The following is a 23165-nucleotide window of genomic DNA, read 5'->3' on the forward strand; positions in this document are numbered from 1 at the left end:
GCTTGGCTGCTATGACATGCCTTATGCGTCTCTAAATAAAAATGATGAGAACATTTTAGCTGAATATACTACTGTATATGGGCAGTAAACCATGAGTTTAAATTGACATGTTCTCTTGGAGCATATTTTCCTACGACCCTAAACACCTGAAGTTCAGAATTCTACTTACCCTTCAAGAAGGAAGTATCGTTAGCATGAACTTGTTTGTTGTTGATTTTTTTTACTCTGCAGTGCAGAAAATCAGGTGGAAATTTCAGACTCAAGCACTGTCTAAAAGCTAAGGAGCAGATCCTCATCTGGTGTAAAAAAAAGGTGTCACAGCTCTATTGATCTGCCCCAATAGTCTGGAAAAATGGGTAGTGCGGGCATGAAGAAATCCTTTTCTGAGTTACAGGAGCGTAGAAGAGTACACTAAAATACAGGCTCAGATTTCTTTTGAAAAATGCATGTCTAAAGTTAGCTCCAAAATTTAAGGGACACATTAGGCTCCCAAACCCATATTTTGGCACCCAACTTGAGCAGCTTCTTTTTGAAAACATTGGCCTTTAACTGCTATTTTTTTTCACTTTCAGTTTCCATCTCTTAAAAATCCAGCTGTCTGTTTTAAAATTTCATGCTTTTGTAACCCACAGATCTCCTGGGTGTGGTGTTCTGTCCCTCTCTCTCTCTCTCTCTCTCGTCTCCCCCCTCACTGCTACTAGATGGGACAGAACAGCACACCCAGGAGGTATGTGGGTTACAAAGGCATGAAACTTTAAAACAGACAGGTGGATATAGAGAGAGATATAGATAGATAGATATAGGTAGAGGCTCATGCATTAAGCTCCAGAGGTCCCAGGTTCTATCCCACTTCTCAACAACTGGGGTCTGTCGGTCACACTTTAACAATGTAGTTAGACCCATGTGTACGGAATTGTGATTGAGGCTGCTATAATACTAAAACATTAAAGGCTACTGTTCAGTTTGCTACTTACTATGGTATTTCATCCCATTGTCATTAAGAGAGCAATACAACACATAGTAAGCCAGGTTCAAAAAAGCAGCATTGTACAAAAACGAACCATGTAATATAATCATAGATTCAGAATCATAACACAGTTGTAGTGTTTGTAGAATTAACATGAAAGGACTTAGAGGCTATTTTCTTTTTCACTGTTACCGCACCAGTCTCCAGATAGCAATAATATACATGTTTATCTTAATGCGAAGCACCCAACCCTGCAAGGTGCTGAGTTCCCTCTTCTCCCATTGCAGATGCTGGTACTCAGCACATTGTAGTAGGCACCCAGCACTGTCTAGAATCAAGCCCCAAGTTTTTAAACAATAAGTATCAGTTCCTGATCTCCGTTAGATGTGTAACTTTAGATTTAAACCAACCAATGTAAGTGAGATCAGAATCTGTCCCTGCAGTTTTTAAGAAACAAAATCTTTCAGAATTATAATCCAATATTCCTGCACTATCCAAGAATTAATTTTAATTAAAATGTATGTACCATGAATTGTTATAAAAGATGTTACTATCAGCTGTATAGTCTTCAAAACAGGGCTAGTAAAGAGGAGTTAATAATCCCATATAATATCAAACACTAAAACCACTAAACAGTGTCTGTATTTTCAAGAAATGAAATTTTGTAATAGTTCTTAATCTGTCATGGAGAGCAAACTTGGCTAAACAAACATGTTTGACTAGTTAAAAGTTGTTCAATAGGCATCCATGTCCCTGACCATTATGTTTTGTTTGAATTATAAGTGAAAGAGGCAGTTTCAGGAACAAAATCATTGCAGTACTATCGTTGAAACCAGTTAGTTTGCTAACATTGAAAAGTGTCTATATAGAGAGAAGAGTAACATACAGAAACCCAGTGTGTGTGTGTGTGTGTGTGTGTGTGTGTGTGTGTGTGTGTGTGTGTGTACTAATACAAAACAATATATTTTCAGACACACTATATAATATATCATACACACACACAGGGTGGGGGAGATGGACAGTTTTAGAATATTACCCATTTCACTATTTTAGCTAGACAGTCTAACAATAATCTAGAGTGCTCTCTAAGCAATCAGAGTCAGATACAACACACTGAAGCATCTATTTGGCTTCCTGCCTGGTATAAAAGACAGCCTACTATACTGCACTGCTGGTGAAATTTAACTGAAATCTGCTTGCTGTTACTCAAGTTACTATTGACAAGACACAGGAAATTCTTCATAACACATGTTCAGCTGGTTTAATCTTACAGTAAAGCACAGGGCTGTCCCTGCCTGTCATTTTTACAAATCAGTAGATTTCTAAATAATCATCACAAGTAAACCTCAAATTGATTAAATCCTACAGGAAAAGCCTGCAACATTTCAGCTAATTTATCATTTTCCTTGACCCTCACAAGACAATGCACTCTAATGCTGCCAACAACATCACTTACCTCAACTAACTTGTTGGCATGTTCACGGAAAACTTGAGCGTACTCCTTCACTTCTTTCTCGTTACCACTCTTTGCAGCCTCAATAAGAACAAGTAATGGAACATTGGTCTCCAAGAATGAGTCAGATATATGATCCATCACTGCCTTCCGTAGCTATGTTAAAAGAAAGTGGAGCAGTAAGTAACTGAAGAGTTATCAATACACATTTCCAGCATATTTGATCAGTGAGTTATAGCTGAGTACATTTGTCATATCTCAGTGTTGTACAACTTTTTTTTTATAATATTTATGGATTTGTAGCATTTTTTTTTTGATTTGCAGGAATTTTTGGTAGCACTTAAATGTCCATAACTAAAGACTTGGTCCTGCAATCTTTGCAATTCAAATGACTTTCATGGGACTACACAGCTGAACAAGCATTACACACATAGGCGATTGCAAGTCTATAGCAGCTGGTAGGTGCCTGACACTTTTAAATGTGAGGTCAGGTCATTTAGAAGCCTAAAACGTAGATTTAGGAGCCTAACTTTAGGCAATCATTTTTAAAATATTGGCCAGTGTGTTTCCAGACCTCATGTAAAATCTGTACTCAGTATTATACTTACCACATGCATAGTGTCTCATTTTCATTAGTAAATCTCTAGTATGAACAATCTGAAAACTTTTCCATGCATTTCATAGGCAGGATTAACAAGTGTATAGAAAATGTATTCTTAATGAAAAAACACAAGCCATTAAAGATTAAACACCTGTTCTTCCTGTAAAAAAAGATACCCAGAAGTTTGAAAAAAAAAATAGCTCACTACTTTAAGAGTGATGGCACAAACTTGCCCTCTGCCATTCTGCAAAGTACTAATCAATGTCAGACTTCCCTAGTATCTGTAAAATGCACAAAAATGTGATTGAAATCTTAAATAATTTTTCATGGAGATGTCACTGCTCTATGACAGTTTGGATAGAAGGCATATTTTAGCATATTTCCTTAAGCTTTTGGGTATAATTGTTATCAAAAATGAAAAATTGCAAACTCAAAGCCACCAGGCTGGGAGCCATCTAGCCTGGAGGTCCAACCAGACATTAGTCTCATTAAGTCATACATCTTGTAGCTAGACTGAAGGTCAACTAAGGTAATCATTCAATTTTGTAATCCACACTAGAAAGCTTTAACTAGCTGAGGTCCTATCAATGCTCAAAATTGCACAGATAATTACTATATTGGTAGCTGCAATAAAAAGAGGATTCAAGACCCCCGTGGACTTCAGCTGCATTGACTGTGTGTGGTTTTTCTTCAAACGGGAAAGATAAACCAAAATATTGCTGGTGACCACTCCATCCATTACCTAGTATGGAAAACGCAAGCGCCATTAACAAAGCCGAATGGTTTGAAAGGCAATGTAATATTTCCTTTGCTAAAATGATGACAATTAAAATAACACAACTATGATTAGTAATAGATGAATAAAAATAATATATTATATTGTCCTGCTAAGTTGATTAAAGTGCTTCAACATAATTATAAACCAGGGGTAGGTAACCTGTGGCAAGCTGATTTTCAGCCGCACTCTCACCGCACTCTCACTGCCTGGGTCCTGGCCACTGGTCTAGGGGGCTCTGTATTTTAATTTAATTTTAAATGAAGCTTTTTAAACATTTTGAAAACCTTATTTACTTTACATATAACAATAGTTTAGTTATATATTATAGACTTATAGAAAGAGACCTTCTAAAAATGTTAAAATGTATTACTGACACGCAAAACCTTAAATTAGAGAGAATAAATAAAGACTCGGCACACCATTTCTGAAAGGTTGCCGACCCCTGTTAGAAACAAAATAAAAACTTGACAGCTATGACCACTGCCTATGATGTGGACCAATACTGTCTCATATTTCCTTGTTCTCCCCTGTCTGTCTGTACCCATCTGTTGTCTTATATTTATACTGTAAGTTCTTTGGGGCAGAGACAGACTTGCACAGTGCCTAGCACAGTGGGGTTCTGGTTCCTGATTGGGGCTCCTATGTACTACAGTAGTAAATAATAAAAATAAAATAAATGCATACGTAATAGAATATTAAAACATTGAAAATTTAATATAAAATAACACATGAAAGGGCAGCTGATATTCCATAGTATCACAAAACCTAAGGTGCATTATGAGGCTGACAAGTCTTCAATCACTGTTAGATTTTTTTTAAAAGGTATTTAAGTGCTTAAAGAAGCAGATAGGGGCCTAGTGGGATTTCCAAAAGCACCTAGTTGCCTAACTCTCATTGATTTAAATGCGGGTATTCATTGCCTTATAATGTTAAATTAAGATAAGCTCTTTGAGTCAAACACAGAGAAGATTAGGGTGACTTGATTATAATCTATAAATAGGTATATGGGGAACAAATACTTAATAATGGGCCTTTCAGTCTAGCCAGGAAAGGTATAACATGATTCAATGGCTGGAAACTGAAGGTCAATAAATTCAGCTAGAAATAAGGTGCGAGTAATTAACCATTGGAACAATTTATCAAGGGTTATGACAGATTCTCCATCACTGATCATTTTAAATTCAAAATTGATTTTTTTTTCCTTTAAGAGATCTGCTTTAGGAGTTATTTGGGGGAGTTCCCTGGCCTGTGTTATACAGGATTTCAGATTACATGATCACAATGGTCCCTTTTGGCCTTGGAATCTAAGATACAAACAATACCACTTTTATTCTGGCCAATGCAGTATTATATTTCTGACTATGTCATGATGCTCTCCTACCATATAACATTAAATCTGTAAGAATATCTAAAAATACACCATTGATTTTCATTGGTAAGTATCAAGTATCTCTACTCTTAAAACACACATTAGATATCAATGAAAAAGGAGATCATCAGATAACTGCAATTTGGACCTTACTGCTGTAAATACAGAATTTATTTATACAGTATTTATAGAGTAATGAACATCTAATTTATGATTAGAGCTGGACACTAGGGTCCTGAGTTCACAGTCACAAAAACTGAACTGTGTTAGCATTCTGCATCGTGGCTGATTTGATAAATATTAATTTAGTGAATCCTCGTTTAGTTTATGTACTATTATTCATAGATGTCAGTAACATATTTCTGAACCCTTATGTAGAGAGTCATTGTAGTTTCTATACAAATTGATTATCTGAATTTTTGGATGCCCTTGCATGGAAGTTCAAAGGTACAGATAACAGTTTTTTTATATGCAAGAAACCACAAGTTTAACTATCCATCAGCACAGGCTATAAGGAATGACTCGACAAAATCATTTGTTAAATGTGACAGAGTATGAACATAAAGCATTCTTCCAACAGCTTAAACAGGTGCATGACAAGGTAATATTAATGGTACAAGACAAGACATTTACAGGTATTAGCACTACCAGTCTATTGTATCCAAATAGGGCTATTTATCAATGTAAACCACTGCTGGAAAAGCTAATCTTGTATCTTCCTCTAGGTCCTGCAGGAAAGTCCAGCCAAAGTGATGGTTCATGAATAAAGAGCATTTAAAGTTTTAACTGGATGCCATTCTTTCAAAGGGAAATGCAAAAGACTTGTATTTAAATGGACATATAAAAAGTGATAGAATAGGAGAGATTAATCTATAGGAAATTACTACAAAAGATAGACAGCTCATCTGATCTTGTGATCATCTACAGATGAGCTACTTGCTTCTACAATTCCTTAAGAGCTTTCCTGATGCAGATGCAAACACTGTACTATATATTGCCATTTAGAAGCTATGGCTTATATTAAATTCTCCCTCCTGGTAGTTTAAAATCAAGGGTGGCTTCAAAATGAGCATGGTGTCTATTAATTACAGGGTAAAGATCTACTTACTAATAGAGGGTGGCATCTAAATGAAAATCATTGTTATTAAATTGAGTATGTTAGATGCAAAGTTAATCAAATTAAATCCAAAAAAGTTGACGTGTCAGCCAAGCACAGAGATGGGACGTGTAAACAAAGCATGCAAATATTCTTTTTAAATCATGAACAGTCTATCACAAGGCACCTTTTATTCCCCACCTAATACAATCAATGAAGTCAGTTTATGGTGCACAGGGTAAGTTACTGTTGTTCATAGCTGAGGGTTCTCTCATTCTAAGCACTAGTGAGGTCTACTTTATCATTGTTGATTCACAGCTCTAATTGCACATTCCAGAATGAAGCTTTTCATTGCTGTATAACAATTTTAGAACCAAATGTCTCTGTGCTGCTTACAGTCATATAGAGAATTAAATGTTTAATCCTGACTCTAGAAGCTAATGCCACAGATTGTTAAATTTTATAAAGACTGGCAGTATAAAGCTGTCTGTAAAAACAGTTCGTAAGTATATCACACAGCCAATAGCATTGCATTCACCACTTTCTATTTAACTCCAAAATATATACTGAACCCAGCTCCAACCACATGGCTTGTTAGTGTTCTGCAGCAGCAATCAGGTATCGATTAATTGGCACAGACGGAAACAAATATTTCAACTGCACTTCTAGTGAATGAAGTCTCCAGAAATGCTATGAGGAACTGAATTTTCAGGTACAATACAGTGACCATCAGAAGCTCCTGTAATATTTCATATTAGGAATTTAATAATTTGCATTAGAAATTTTGAACTATGGTCACAGAAGAGGAGTGTGTGAAATGTGAACCGCAGGTCTGCCCTAGTGCTCTCTCATCTTTTTTGCTGGCTCAGTTTTCTGAAGCTCAGCGGTGAAAGTGGGTCAGGCCAGTACAGCATACTGGTAAGAAGCCGGTACCAGCCCGTACGCAGCAACATTAAAGCGCTGCCACGGCAGCATTTTAAAGAGTGTCCTTTGTGGCGGCACCACTTTAATGTCGCTGTCTCTTTTCCCACCTTTTAAATCACTGCCAGAGAACCAGGCGGCGCAGGCCAGGCAGCGCGAATGGGCTCGCTGGGGAAGACTGAACTCCAGCCCTTCTGCCCAAGGCCCCACCACTTCCACCTGAGGCCCCACCCCTTCCAGGGGCCCGCTTCGGGACCCCGTACAGGTAAGAATTTTATATTACTTTCACCCCTGCTGAAGCTCCAAGATGACCTGCAGCATAGATCCATGGCAGGATTCCTTTCTTTTCTAGTGACCGTTCCAGTAACTTGAGTGGTGATGCAGATTTTCATATGTTCCTGCAGAACTCTCATCCACTACCCATGTATTAAGACTCAGCATAGCTGTCATTTAGATTTTTTTTTTTACCCTGAAGATTAGGAGGGCATTAGAAAACTTACAAACAAAACACCCTGAGAGCACCTGACCCCACACACGATAGCTCCTGACAAAATGTTGGGTAATTACACTACCTTCAGAATAATTATTTTGTGAACCCAGCATTCATCTTGTGCCCACAGTAGCTTAAGTGGGATGAAGTTTCAACGTTTAAAGCCTGGCCTCTGCTCTTAGACTTTCACTGCAGATTTCCAAGATCAACCATAAGAGATGCACTTGAGGATTTGAGCATCAAGGGAAAGAGTTCCCAGAAGAATGTTATTACAAATAAATCTGATAATTCATTTAATTGTGTGTTTGAGTGTGAGAACTTTTCTCTTCCCTAAAAATGATTAGTGATGACAAGGGAAAAGTCTGAGGCTGATATTACTGATGGAAAGCAACTGCAAATAGTGATTTTTTTTCCCCACAACAATTTGAAGGAGGACAGGAAAAGGAAGTCTTCTCCAGCAGTAAGACTACTAAGGGTATAAATTCCAAAAACATCTTAAGTAACTTAAGAGCACAAGGCCCTGATCTTTAAAGGTATTTAGGCATTGCTCCACTCAGCATTGCAACGCCTGACTTTGGAGACCAAGTCTCATTTTTAAAAAGTGCCTGAGGCACTTAAGGTCCAGATCCTCATAGATATTTAAGTGCCTAACTCTCACTGACTGTAATGGGAGTTAGGCACCCAAATACCTTTGAGGATCTGGGCCTTAGGGGCCTAAGTCCTATGGACCAAGAAACCTAAGTTTCTTAAGTGCCTTTGAAAATATGAAAAAGGCAGAGGAGCAAGTATTATAAGCTCTTCGGGGCAGAAACAGACTCCCATTATAGGTCTATAGAGTGGATAGAACATTGTGGCCCCAACTCTGTATAGAGTCCCTAGGCACTATCACAATACAAATAATAATAACTGACAATAACAAGGGAACAAAGAGGGCAGCAAGAAGAAGGGAATAGGCAGTGTGCTGAGTACAGGGCCAGATTTCCAATTAGGCACAACAGACATGTGTCTAGGGGCACCGATGTTCTATGGGTGCCTTACCTCTCTAAACTGTATGCAACCCAAGGGTCAGCTGTAGGCGGGAAGGGGGGTGGGCTGAAGATGCTGTACCTAGGGGCGCATGAGGTATAAATCCTGCCCTGGGCTAAGTACAGGGGAGCTGGTGGGGAAAAAAAGTAGAGCTAAAATGTGGCAAAATTGACCAATGTTTTGAACGAAAGACTTGGAGACTGAAATTGCTGAAGAAGGTCACAGAGTTTGGTACTTTGTGAAGAGGAGTGACAGGGTCCAAGTGATGAAGGATGATTTTTTAATGTTTGCACTTTGGGTGTTACGGAGAGGGAGACGTACAAAGATGGGAGGCCAGAAAGGAGCAAGTTATGGCAGTCAAGGTAACAAAAAATGACTAAGGCATGAGCCAGGGTTTTAGAAGTAGAGACAGTGTGGAAAGGAGGGACTTAAAGATGCCACAGAGGAAGAAGTGATCGGATTTTTACTAAAGGCTTGGGTGGGGGGCAGGCACGCAGGTGCAAGGACAATAAAGTGTCAAAAAATGACGGTGCAAATGCAAACCTGAGTGACACAGACAGAGCAGCTGTCACTGGAGCAGGAGAAAGGTGAGTCAAAGAGAACGGTAATGGAGGATATGAAGTTCATGGGGTAATCATTCCATTTCACTGACAGCTACAAGTCATGAAATGCTGTAATTCCAATGGCAAAATGATGCAACATATATGGATCGAGTATACTGCACTGCAGGGCTATATATATTTTATAACTGTAATAGTCACAAAGGATATGAAAACTAGGGGCCAATATTAAAATTGGCTAATTGTCTTCAGTGGCTAAACAGTCTGTGGTTATACACTCTTAGTATTTGGATCACTGTGGTATTTCCCATAGTAAGTATATGCAAACCTAAGGGAGTGCTTTAGATCGGAGATTCCTAAAATTTTGGGCCACTGACCAGATCACTTGCAGTGTGGTTTGTGGACAGCTGACTGGTCACCTGGAGCTAAGCCTCCTTCTTGTTTCCCACTGATAAAGTACATCAACATAAGCTAAAAATACAAGTACTTTTCTATCACTTTTCCTGTCAGCAACTTCTGCACATTGCCGTGAGGAAGTTACTTGCTCATGAAAGGGAAAGGAACATAGATCACGGTCCATGAAATACTCTCTGTTAAGGTATGCTCCAATGTCGCCATCTCGTAGTGTGTTTTCTTGAGAGGTTTCAGTTTCTTTTGACTGACCCTCCTTAGTTTGCTCTCAGTCAGGTCAGTGCTTAGACCCTCATCTCCAATTATGTCTGTCAGCCCTTCACTTTTGGGGCTTGAAGTTTCCTTCCATCATCTAGCTGTTTTCTCAAAGGCAGCCTGATGTGAGGCTGTCACTCCTTTCTTTTCTCAGACCTTTCTGCTTTCCTTTCCTTCTCTATACTCTCCCCTTTAAAGCAGACTGTTTCCTCTATTGGTTGCTGCTGTGGGTGCCTGCCTCAATGATCGGCAGCTGTGGCATCTGCATGGGTTATGGTCAAGCTGCTTGTTTGTAAGGCAGAGAGACTCTGCTCCTACTCCAACCCAGTCTATGTGCAGTCTGGGGGTTGTCTGACCCTGTTAATATCCTCCCCTGCAAGGCCAAAGCCCAGCCTTGACTGGCATAGGCCAGGTCCCTGGACTGAAAAATGGTATTGCTATGCAAACTTCCTGTTTGGTACTCTATTCAAAAGGCATATGGTTGTAATGACAGGTACCATCTCATTATCTTCTGATTTTACAACATTTAGCCAACACAATGGAGCATGAGCCTTAACGAGTGTGAACTCATTTCCTAGGAGATAGTACCACAGGCTCTCTATTGCCCATTTGGTAGCCAAGCATTCTTTCTATCACTGAGTATAGGTTCTTGCAGAGGACATTTTCAGCTGATATATACTGTCAGATGGTCTTCTCCATTTACCTCTTGAGAAAGGATTGTCCCTAGTCCTACCACCAATGCATCTGTTTGCAGTATGGTCTCCTTTTCAAAGTTAGGGCTACACAGCACTGGATGTCCACAGAGTATAGCCTTGAGTTTTTGAAAGGCACTTCTGCAGGTGGGTGTTCACAGCGCCTGTCTTGGGGAGGCATCCCTAGTTAGGTCAGTTAATGGGGCTGGCAAAACAGGGTATAAATCAGTGTTAATACCCAGGTTAGCCTAGGAAGGCATGCACTCGCCTTTTGGTCACGGTGTCTTGTATGCCTGTGAGGCATGAACTTTATCCACCAATGGGTGGATTTGTCCTCCACCAGCTCTGGGTCCCAAGTAATGAGCTTCTTCCTTTCCTATTGCGCATTTAGCAGGGTTTGCTGTTAACCCAGCTTCTCTCAGGGATGAGAGTCCCAATCCTTGATACAGATAACTATGTCATCCAAGTATGCTACTGCATATGGACTATGCTGTTGGAGTAATTGGTCCATCCAACATTGAAAAGTGGCCACTGCCCTGTGTTCCAAATGGCATGGTCTTAAATTAAAATAGGCCTAGCAGTGCAGAAAAAAGCCATCTTGTTCTTGGAATCTGTTTTAATGGCAAAGTGGAGTCGTCTTAGCAGCTGTAGTCCACAGCGATATGGCTTCCAGGTATCTGGTGGCATAGTCCATGATGACGAGTATATGCTGATGTCCAGAAGCACTCCTCTCTTTGGGTCCTATAAAGGTCAATTCCAATTCTTTCAAAGGCAGTTTCCACCAAGGGGAGCAGTATTAGTGGAACCCACAGGAATCTCTTAGAGATTGTTAACTGGCATTTGGGACACAAAGCACAGAAATTCTCGATTTCTTAAAAACCCCTGGCCAAAAGTATCAGGCAAGGAGCCTAGACTGGGTCTCGTCCTTCCCAAGATGTCTTGCATATTGTTGTGTGTACCAGATGCAGTAACTTGAAGCGATATATATGAGGTACTAGCAATTGTGTCTGTATCTCTTGTGTCTGCTTGTCTTGGTCTATGTGATGTAACTGTAACATTATCTATTGACTTTCCCCTACATGTTGATTTTTTCTCACATTAAAAAGGATGGCATTAAACATTCAACATTTGCTGCTCCATGAAACTGCAGAAGCATGCTTCCTTCTAGTCTAAATACAGGAGGTTACTGGACTTAGTACAGGTAGCTGGGTTGGTGAACAGTGAGCTTTTAATGGAACTTAATGTATGGGGAATAATATAAAAAACTATCATTCTTTGCATAACACTCTGAAAAAACCTGCCTATATGTTCACAGCATCACACAATACAAATTTACTGTTTCAAGCCAATGATTGCTGTGAGTTTATAGAACAGTCATGATCCTACTGAAAAGTCTTGATTAACTGTGGCTCCTTCACTCTTTGCCATGCAAAAATAATCTGGTATGAGTATTTAAGTTCCAGATCAAATTTTTCTTCATTTGATGGAAGTGTTACAATTACCTGTTATGGGTATAGTTTTCTGAAATATGGCACCATATGTGCATCAGTAAACATTATGTGTAGAGGAAATTAAACTGAGCCTTATAATTAGGCAGTAAGGAAATTACTGCAGACCTGAAAGAGTAAATCAGCAGTATTAAAACACTCTCCATTTCCTCTGAAGCACTCTCGAGTGTCATAAAAACTCAATGTCACAGTGATAAATAACTAGAAGAAATACATTTTGAGATAGGCAACAAAAAGACATGGGAATTCAAATAAGCTTTTTAAGCTCAAGTCCAAACCACAATTAAAATTAAGTTTAGGAACCAGCTCTTGCCTCTAATTTTGACATCAGATATTTAGATACTTATTTAAAGGACTGTTCATAGACTAAATATACTAATGGTTCTATTAAACAGTAGAAGACAAAAAGTGGTTCCAGAAATGTACACCTTGCCAGAAACCTACACTTTTCTGAGCCCAATCCTACGGAGTGCCTCTAGTTCACTGTATCTTCAGTGCTGGCAGTGACTTGAACGGAAGGTGAAAGGGCACAGCACTTCGTTGTATTGTGCACTTATTCCCTGTTCTGTGTAATTCAGCAACGTACCTAGATTTCTATCCAAGACCAATATACCTTTGTACCAGGCTTTATATCAAATGATTTAATAAAATTACATGTATACACAAAAACAACAACAGTGCATATGTACTAAACTTTATACACGATATAAACATGCACTGCTGGCAAAAGCAAGTATCCCTTTGTGCTACCAAGTGATTTTACAGAAATAACTTCCTGATTTCCACAACCAAGAGCAGTAGAGGAACTGCAGTTGAAGCAATGATGTATTAAGCCTCAAGGAGAAAGCTGATGAGATTCTAATGAGGAAAGGCTGATACTGCAAGTGGCCTTAGGTTCAAAGTCATACACAAGTTGACTCAGGGTGGAGTCACTTTCAGAAATGCTAACATTTTGTCAGGAAGCATTCTGGTGTAGCAGCATGAAGCAATGTCACCAATCACACTGCAAATTCTCGGGGGGACAACTGAAACTTCATCTCTGGTAATACAATGCAACCTTAGAAAGAGAGGGTCAAATGGCTAATATATTCATCTACAAGCTGACTGTAACATGACTTTGCATCAACTTTGCCTCTGCAAAATAAGTTGCCAGCAAATGCTCATCTAAGACTTAATTCAAAGGTGCAAGCTCTTCTGGATATTAGCAAATATACACAGCTTTGCAACCTTCAGAATTATTTTATAAACTATCTAATGAATCTACACAAGGCCCCTGAATTGCATATTGTGATATCTGTGAAGCTCTCAGCTACTATCATGAAGGAAGCCATATAGCCAGAGAGAGAGATTTGAGTCCATAGACTAAGAATATTATGTAAGCATCTATCCATGGTATAAATTGCATTATATGGGTTTAGATACCATAAAGCAACAGAATACATTTTCCGGGGTTAGGTGTCCCCTTTGTCTAGGGTGCCCAGATAGCAAGGGGGTGAGGGATAATAGGTGCCTATATAAGAAAAAGCCTCAAATATCGGGACTGTTCCTATAAAATTGGGACATCTGGTCACCCTACCTTTGTCCAACAGCTTGGCCTAATGCTCATGCTTTTACTCCTGGAGACTCTAGTATACATGAATTTTGAATGGCTTTCAAAGTGCTTTAAAACATGATTTTTTTTTCCAGAGTTCATAAGCAATGGTAATGCAACTTCCTCTCAAAGGCACTGCCCCACATAAAGAGCATAAAAAGATATGCTGTCTCCTGAGTTCTAAGACAAGCGATGTAATAAGAAAGGCCAAGGATAACCTGCAGAATGTTGCCTAATTCCATGTACTGTATTCTACACTAGAGAAAAAATTTACATAGAGTCCTGGACAGTTTCTGAGACCTGCAAAAAGTGCTACAAGTGGAGTTAAATCAAGGTTTTCTCAAAGATCCTTTTAGTAGGTTGATACAGGAAACCAATTAATAAGTGAGCCAATGATACAGAGAGTTTTATTTATGAATTATATAAACTTACATATATACATATATAATGTGTTTCATGGTTTTCTACAATTCTAAAAACTTGGACCACCAAATCTATTTACTGAAATGAAAATGTCATCTTAGTGATTTTTGGATTTTTAACTTTACAATCTTGATTCCTATTCTTTTAGTATAACATCCTGTGAACTAAAGCTCTACAGAGAGTAAACTCTGCTTCACAAAAGACTGAGATTCTGAAATCCGTTTTCATGACTAGTCAGAACAAACCCCCCAAACTTCTAAATTCTCCACAACAGAAAGCTCTGATGTGGTTGCCATCGTATAGTGATCAAAACATTTCAAAGACTGTAACTCAAAGAAACACTGGTGAATAGTGACTGAATGAGATCAGTGCTAAACTGGAGGAGAGTCTAGGGCACAGAGATGGTGGCAGCAACGGCAGGAGGCAGCAGAATTAACAGGTGGAACACCAGTGGTGGTGACAGCTGAACAGCTGGTACACTGCTAACTCTACTCCAACTGATCTATAGCCACGTTGGCCATCACTGTGCATTCAGCCTGCATGTAAGCCAAATTCTTCCCTGCTTATCTTTGTTCCAATGTTACTGCAGAGTAACAGTGTCTCAAAGATTGTGTGTACATGCTGTTTCTGATTCGTTGCAATATTTAAGCTATTGAGTTAGTATTTTTTCTCAATAGAGAGAACATACGAACAAAATAACTGGCAATAGCAGGCTTCTCACTGCTGTGATCTTTCTTGTCGGCTGTGGCATTCTATGAAGGATGTTTCCAATTTTGGGGGTTTGGTTTGTTTCCTTTAGACAAACTTGTGTGAATAAAAAAGCAAAAAATCCTGCCAATCGGCACAACTTGTTATCAGACGCAGAACTCTCTGCTTTTCCCAAACAACTGAAAACAAAGTAAGTGGCTGCAGGAAGCAGGAAGCTGGTGTGGGATGCTCGCTTCTAAGCACTTATTCTGAGTCACAGTTGACATACAGATATAAAAATTAGATCTACATAATATTTTTCAGATACCCAGAAGATTCAAAGTGACGATTATAAAAGGTGTTATTCCTCCAGAAGAGGAAAACTGATACTGCTAGAAATTGTGAGATGGATTTTTAACACCAGATTCCCCAACCACAACCATGTCAGCATGCCCATGCATTCCTCTGTCTAACCAAATATAAACCTCAACGAGATCTGGAGTAGAGTGACCTGGGAAAAATAAATCAATCTGACTGCTGAAGCCTGGGAAGAGAGCCCTTTCTGCCAGAAGGAAGACAATCCCTCCCTTGCCCACAAATTCATTTTGTAGATCACTCAGTTCTAGGGCAATAACAATGAGCTGGGGAGTCTGATTGACAAGAACTTAAAGAGGCTCCTACTCTAAAAAATGACTCTGTAAAAAGGGTATTATTCTGCTTAGAGAATGTGCAATGTGCCTCAGGTGGCAGAGGACCAGGATTCATCACCAAATTTGGTCCACTGCTTGGATCATTAGCTTCCCTGGCCCGGGCCAGGTACTGATGGGGAGCATGACATGAATGTTGAACCAAGTCCCTGGATGGCATGATGAGACTCCATGTTTGCTGTCCCTGAAAAATGTCTGCTTATAATGTGATTAATTCACAAGTAAAAAGATTGCAAACTGCCAGCCCTGAAGTCTCAAACTTGGTTAATTTCTTCTTGAACCTCATTGCCCATAATAAAGAATCTATTGGACAAATCCTGCCAACTCCATTGGGCAACTCCACATGTGCAAACACCCTGTCTTCAGATTATGTCCTCAGTGACACTGGTGTAATATCATTGCTTAAGTGGAGGTGCATAGCTGCAACTGAGTGGATCTTAGCACACATTCTCTTGATGATGCAGAAGGAGAAAGAGAACGTAGTTTATGTCCCTTAGCTGTGGACAATTTCCACACTGATTATACAGTCTTCAGTGCTGTCACTTTGTCTTCCTGTTCATTTCCATAGCACCTACTACATTTGTGCTTTGATTATAATGAGAAAGGCCTTGGGCCACTAGAGTAACTATAATACATAATAGACTCTTCAGTGCTAGCAGGAATAAAACCCAGTTAGAATGTTAGAGGTTTTGGTTCTAATTCTGCAAAAACTGACACACACTTAATTTTGCTCATATGATTAGCTCCAACTTACTTCTGTGATTGAAGTTAGTAGAAATGATGCTGAATGCACACAAGGACCAGTTGTGTTGAGTAAGGAGGTGCCATTTTTACATAGTCTCATCTGAGATTGGAACTTAATTTCAGACATGAGCAATGCAAGTGACTGTTGGGGGCCCCACACAGAATAGCAACTTGTGTGTTGACCTTGTACATCACTCTAGCAGTGGGAACAGAGTGGGAAACAACATATGGTGCAAACCACAGTCTTGCAGCTTGAGGTCTCACAAATCAGGAGGCTGGACCTGCAGAGACGCAGTATTTTTTTGCTCTCATTAACTTTAGCAACAGAGATAATATTCACTTTCCTACAGCATGGCTGATGATTCATATTGAGGGGGGACTATAACACACTGTAAAGCTGCAATTTTTTTATTATTAAAGTATTGCAATGTGCCTTGAGGCCAATATTTTCAAACCTGGGTGTCAAAAGGGCAGTAGCTAAAAGAATGGCCTAATTTTCAAGATGATGAGCACTAACATACATAAAAACTGTGGATGCCCAGCACCTCTGCAAGCATGGCTACTTATACAGGTACCTAAATATAGACTTGGGTGCTTATTTCATCATGCTTATTTGCATAGTCTGGCCTGTTTGTATACAGCAATGGTCTGATTGGCCAGCCAATCCTTTCTGACAATGTCTCAACCATGGATCAACTCAGAGCTGGGTTTCCATCACCCAAAAGAAGAGGAAGATCCTTCTATCCTTAATGTGAAATTGGTAAAACACCAAGGAAATTTAATTTAGGGGAAAAAATCCAACTCCTTCCTCCCCCATGCAATTTCCCATCCCCATTTTCAGTGTTTTCCATCATATTATTCTGTTACAAAGTACATTTCCTAGTAGAATAAGGAAAAAATAATATGGAAAAAGCAATAAGCACCTTTTCACTACTGTTTTTCCATCTTCTCCCTATCCATATGCCCTCTCCATTTAACAAGCATTTTAGATGGGTTTCCTTTTAAAATGTTAGAAGCTTTGGCTCCAGTCCTACAAACACTGGCACATGTGCTTAACGTTATTCACATTAATAATTCTGTGTATTTCAATAGGACTACTCATGTGAGCAAAGATAAGCACATACGTCAGTGGCTGCATAAGAACATAAGAATGGCCCTACTGGGTTAGACCAAAGGTCCATCTAGCCCAGTATCCTATCTTCCGACAATGGCCAGTGCCAGGTGCCCCAGAAGGAATGAACAGAACAGATCATCATCAAGTGATCCATCTCAAATCACTAATTCCCAGCTTCTGGCTGTAAAACTGGCTTTAGTGGTTTCAGAGGCAACTAAAGCTTAAAGTTTTTTCCCTCCTCCCCAACAAAAAGAGCACTAGGTGATTCATTTAGCAGGTAATTCAGTTTCTCTGTTATTACTCAGCAGGTATTAAACCTGCAGCCACCATTAATTATAATGCGATAATAAATCATGAACAGATGATGCATTTTTCTAATTCTACTAGTGTCAAAGGCTGTCTGAAAATGCAGAACAATAATTTTCTTGAAAATTAACATGCATAATGAAGAGCACAAAGTACCTGTCTTCGTAGATCTCTTGTTTTTTTGGTCATCTTGTCAATGGCAATGTTCAGTGGGTCCCCTTTTTCTTTCCTCCCAGTCTATTAAAAAAATATGTTTTTATGGTTAGGGAAAAAAACAGTTCAAAGATGCAAAAAAATACAGTCTAAATATACAGGTATTCAAATTCTGAATATGTATCAAAAGAAGCATTCAGTACTTCCAAAACCCACCTAAATATCTATGTATATATACAGTAAATCTATCTCTGCATTGTTTGCATCCATCACAGCACAAATCAAGGTTTCTTTTCAATATACGTTATCAACTACACTATTAAGGGGACACTGCTGAGTATAGCAGATTTTTGAACAACTCATAAAAGGATAAAAAAAGGAGATTAATGTGACTCACTAGACAGTTCAGAACTTTTGCACTGATACATTATGTTCGCATACTATAGCGCTTGCTGCCAAAAATGGCAAGACCTCTCACTATATAACAAATATTAAGAGTTTCTAATCTCTGTCCTGCCCAGCAGTGGGTATGTTAAACATGATAATAAGCAGCAAAACAGCTTGAGGACAGAAGGAAAATGTTCCAAATGACTGTAACAAGAATTGTACTGGCAGACATTAGATGTAGTATAAAGGAGACTTCCACTTAAAACGCTCTCTCGTGCAGAGCAAAGATCCTCAACGAAAATTCAAAGGAGGAGAGGGAGAAAGGGGAAGTTTTCTGCAGCTTAGGGTAAAAAACGCCCCTCCCCTCCAAAAAACCCCCCCACCGTTTTAAGGTTCCAAAGTACAAAAAAGTTTTAAGTGACTGTCAACTGTACTATATCTCTTTTTAAGAGAAGGCTGCTTCTCTGAAGAGTTGCTAAATTTCTTATCACATTGAAATCCATTTGATAGGGGTGGTTTTTTTTTTTAATCAAGAAAAACAAAGAACTCTTCAATCCTTTCTCCCATTTTCTTTTCCCACATCTGTTTTCAAATATCATATTTACAGTGATTCCCTGCATACTATTAACCAGGATTTTGTACTTCCAACAAAGCCTAACGGCATACGTTTCTGGGATCTACTGAAAATTCACTTTCAAAAGGTTTTTTAAACCTACCCTTTCAGTGATGATTTCTCTAAGACATGTGACTAAGCTATCAACTCTAAATGGTCATCATCTCATCCTCTGCTTTAACCATTTAGCTGAGTTTGACTTGTATTACCGTAATGTTAATTCTGATAAAAGGCCAATGCATTTATAATCAGTCAGGAATCTGCAAATCCTCTGCATCTCCTCTTTTCTCAGTCTAGAAATTCAAACATTACAGTAGCAAATGACAATAGGGTTTCAAACAAAATAAAATTTTACTCCTTCGGTTCAGAAAAGAAAAAATCAATGATAAATTGACTGAAGTGAATTGTACACACCCACACAAGAGAATAGGGACTATAAACCCCTTCAATATTTTAAAACAGAATATATTTGTACAGCCTACTGGTGAGTTGGTATTACAAGTGTGTCATCTTCCATACCCCAAGTCACTAGTGTGTCAGTCAAGTTAGTGGGCACCATGTTTGTAAGTGGTTAGCCCACAGTTTCTCAAGGTGAAATTTAACATTAAAAACAAAGGAAAGATTTGGACTGATACGATATGTAATCAAAACATATTTGAATTGCGGCAATGGAAAAGGGGATTGTCAAGTGTCTATATAATATATCAGTACAATCAAGGTGCTAGTTTAAACTTAGAATACAAAGTTGTACTCTCATAACAAAAATCCAGTAACTCTGTTATATATATTTTAACTGTTTGCAGTAAAGAGGCTTAGTGACATTAGTATTGAATGCTGCTTTCATTTCTCTGTTGAGAGACTCTATGTATGTACTGTATCACAGGGGTAGCCGTGTTAATCTGGATCTGTAAAAAATTGACAAAAAGAGTCTTGTGGCACCTTATAGACTAACAGACATATTGGAGCATAAGCAGGCGTCTGACAAAGTGGGTATTCACCCACGAAAACTTATGCTCCAATACATCTGTTAGTCTATAAGGTGTCACAGGACTCTGTCTCTTTATATGGATGTAATGTTATTTAAGGTCTTTCTTTCTCTTCTCTCTTCAAGCTGGCTACCGGGTGAAGTTCTGATCCCAGAGCTGTGGCAAGAGGTAAAACTGTGTGAAATGTTTTAATCCATGTATTGCTATCATAGGGATAATACCTCTCGATTATGTAAAAAGAGCTGCCAGTAAACAATGCAAGTTACTCTGCATATTAGCAAAATGATAATAATTAATATCCTAATCAACAGAATTTAAAGTCATTTCAGGATGATTTTTTTTAAATAGTCACATCACTCCACAGCAATCGACTAGCGTTTCTGTACTAATTTGGTGCAGGGAAAATTTTTCTTGGGTCCTCTCTTAATTTCAGTGATGCAGAATTAAGCACTTCCATTTAGCACCCATTAAAGGATCATAAAGCTGCCCCGACCAGGCAGCTGGGAATTCTCCCAAAGTTCAACCCTCTCAGTGCAGGGGCCAAGCCAGAGCTGATAGGGAACAAGGACAGAGTGTGCTTTGCTATGGCTATCTCCAGCCATTCTAAGCGCCATTGCAAGGCACAGTAATTTATAGCAGCAAACCTGAGCCCTGTCTAAATTATGCCATAGACTGAACCAACATCAAAAGTCCTGGGGGAGAACAGAGATGGGATACATCCATATTTTCCTCCGTTCCCCTTCCCCTCATAACTGGGTCCTGTGCAAACAGAACCCCATTGTAGCTGAGGATCTAGCCTTTGCAATCCAGTTCTGAATGTCGCAAATGTAATTTCTTGGGAGACTGTCCTGAAGTCTTACTCACGCTCAGGATAAGTCTAGGTGACATTCAGTCTAAGCATACACAATCTTCTTTAGGAAGAGAAGTGCTTTGCCCCACCCTCTCAGCAAGGCTCCAGGTCAAAGTCTCTTAAAGATACAGAACAGGAGTCCTTGTAAATGCTACTTCTTCCTGGGACCCCTCTCCTCTCCCCATATCTCCTCAGGCATTGAGTATCAGACCAGTCCAAACCATTAAAGGGTCATGCCACGTGATGGGGAATATGAACCAGTCAGCAGTATTTCCTTTAAGGGGCCAGCTACCCCATCCCAGACACATATTTGGTTTTGCCATGCACAGTAAAATGAAGTTAATGTAAGAGAAGGAAACCATGAGATGGAGAACATGTTAATACGTTCAGAACACAATGCTTAATTATTCATATGAATTCAATGTCTGATTTCTGTAAGTCCACTATAAGCAATAATGTGTAGATGTGTTTCCTGGTTTACTATGTCACACAGATGAATGTAATTTGGCCTGGGATGTTTAAACAACTAGTCATATATTAGTAATGTGGAAACAATCCAATATTTCATTCCCTAAAGGCTCCTATTTACCCCTCATCACCATCATATCTGAGCATCTTCCAGCGGTGTGTGTTAAATGATGTGACTAACATTTATCCAGTGAGGTTTGTTCTTTCTGTCATCGTCTCATCGGGGGGAAATTGTGGTGTAAGGTAGCGTTGCCATTGAATTCAGTAGGCTTCAGAGACCCCAATAAGGATTAGGGCTTAATTATACTAGTTGCTGGACAACAGCAATTGCCATTAAAAATACCACATTTACCTGTTATCACAAAGTGGTTAATTAATGGACAAAATTTATTCTTCTGATGCTGCTCTGTAATGCCGAAATTATTGGCACATTATGGCTCTGCAATGGGAAATGGTTTATGAATGTAAACTGTACATCCAGCTATGAGTGACTGTAGTATATATTTTTTCCAACTATCAACATTTGCTTTGTATGTTAGCCCCAAAATCATTCAAGATCCATGATCTTTTCCATATAATACATTTAGCCATTTAAAAAAAAAATCATAAGTGGGAGGTTTCAAATGTGGGAGAAAATGCTAAAATAAAACACCAAATTTTTTTAGTTAGTAACATCATAAATATTAGATAAATTAATCATTTTTCAATCATTTGCATGTTACTTTAATATTAAACATTATTATATAAATGTTATTTGCATATTCAGTAATCACTAAAATATGGGGAATAACTGGCTAAGTAGTTTATAAGGTTTTTGAGGATAGGTTAGAAAAACACCTGTCAGGGATGGCCTAGGTATACTTGGTCCTCCCTCAGTGCAGGGGGATGGACTAGAGGACCTCTCAAGGTCCCTTTCAGCCATAGGATTGTTAGCAGATAATATGTCTGAAATTGTGTATGGTTTAATAAATCAGTGCAATTAATTATACAATAATTAATTATATATTTCTACTGCATAGCAACTTTCAACCCAAAGGGTCCCAGAGTGTTTTCCAAACTATAAACAGAACTTTGCTCTTCATTTACATAACAAGGTCACTTTCTGCTGACACTTAGAGGGCGAAAAATGCACCTATAATTGCATCTAACACTGTTGAGTAATTTGGCTGCTGCCTTCTGCACCAGTTAAATCCTCTGAATGGTCATCAAGTGCAGAATGTATTGCAGTGATCCAATCCAAACAGAAGGATATTCTTCTTTGCATGGCATATCATCAGCCAGTAAAAATCAGAAAGACAAATATTGCAGCTGGATTTTAAAATGGTTGGATAATTTTATGACTAATATTACCTGTTTATTTCAGGGTGCCATGCCTCTCTGAGTTCTCAAGAGTTCCTAAGGACACTATGTATGAGTACACAGCTCCAATGCCTTCCTTTTCCACATAAGGTATTTGTGCTGTGACAGGGTGGTGGGCAAAGGGTTGCTGATTCAGCCCTCGGTAATGCCAGCTCCCATTTAGGGGAATAAATTAGCCCTGGCTGAGGGTAACCTGGGCCTAATTAGGGAAACAGAGACAACTACTGCCTAATTAGCCTGGGGCAGTACAAAAGCCTCAGAGGAAGGAAGCCAGGGTGGGAGCAGAAGGAAAGGTAAAGCCAGGGAGCGGAAGCAGAAGCAGGGAGGTAGCTCTTCCTTGCTGCCTGCAGACAGTGATGGGCCAATGGTATATGGAGAAATGGTGATGGGAACAAGTCTGTGAATAAACTGCACCAGTGGTTAGTAATCCCAGGGTATCAGAGTGACTTTGTGAACCTAACAGAGGCAGGAGCAATGGGGCCTGCTGTGCCCTATTACAGTGCACCTCACTGCCTCTTTAGACACCCGAGTCCATTATTTAGAAGCCAGTGACATTCTCAGAATTGCCACTCAGCTGCTACCTAGCCTTTTAGGTGCCTAGCCTTCTGCCAGTTCGCATTCATAAGTCACCAATCACTGACGCCATTACA

The 23165-nt window shown here is 39.1% G+C and overlaps 1 protein-coding gene across 3 annotated transcripts in view; it reads right to left on the minus strand.

The window, feature by feature from the left end:
* Positions 1–23165, minus strand: part of CTNNA2 (catenin alpha 2) — an 828797-nt gene that overhangs the window by 156109 nt on the left and 649523 nt on the right. For all 3 annotated transcript variants that reach the window (XM_050943344.1, XM_050943345.1, XM_050943346.1), the window contains 2 exons: positions 17856–17936; positions 2424–2576 (listed from right to left, as the gene is read on the minus strand). In XM_050943344.1, coding sequence (XP_050799301.1) covers positions 2424–2576; positions 17856–17936 — 234 coding nt within the window. The remainder of the gene's footprint in view (positions 1–2423; positions 2577–17855; positions 17937–23165) is intronic.

This window comes from Gopherus flavomarginatus, chromosome 3, assembly GCF_025201925.1.
Source record: "Gopherus flavomarginatus isolate rGopFla2 chromosome 3, rGopFla2.mat.asm, whole genome shotgun sequence".
Lineage (NCBI taxonomy): Eukaryota > Metazoa > Chordata > Testudines > Testudinidae > Gopherus > Gopherus flavomarginatus.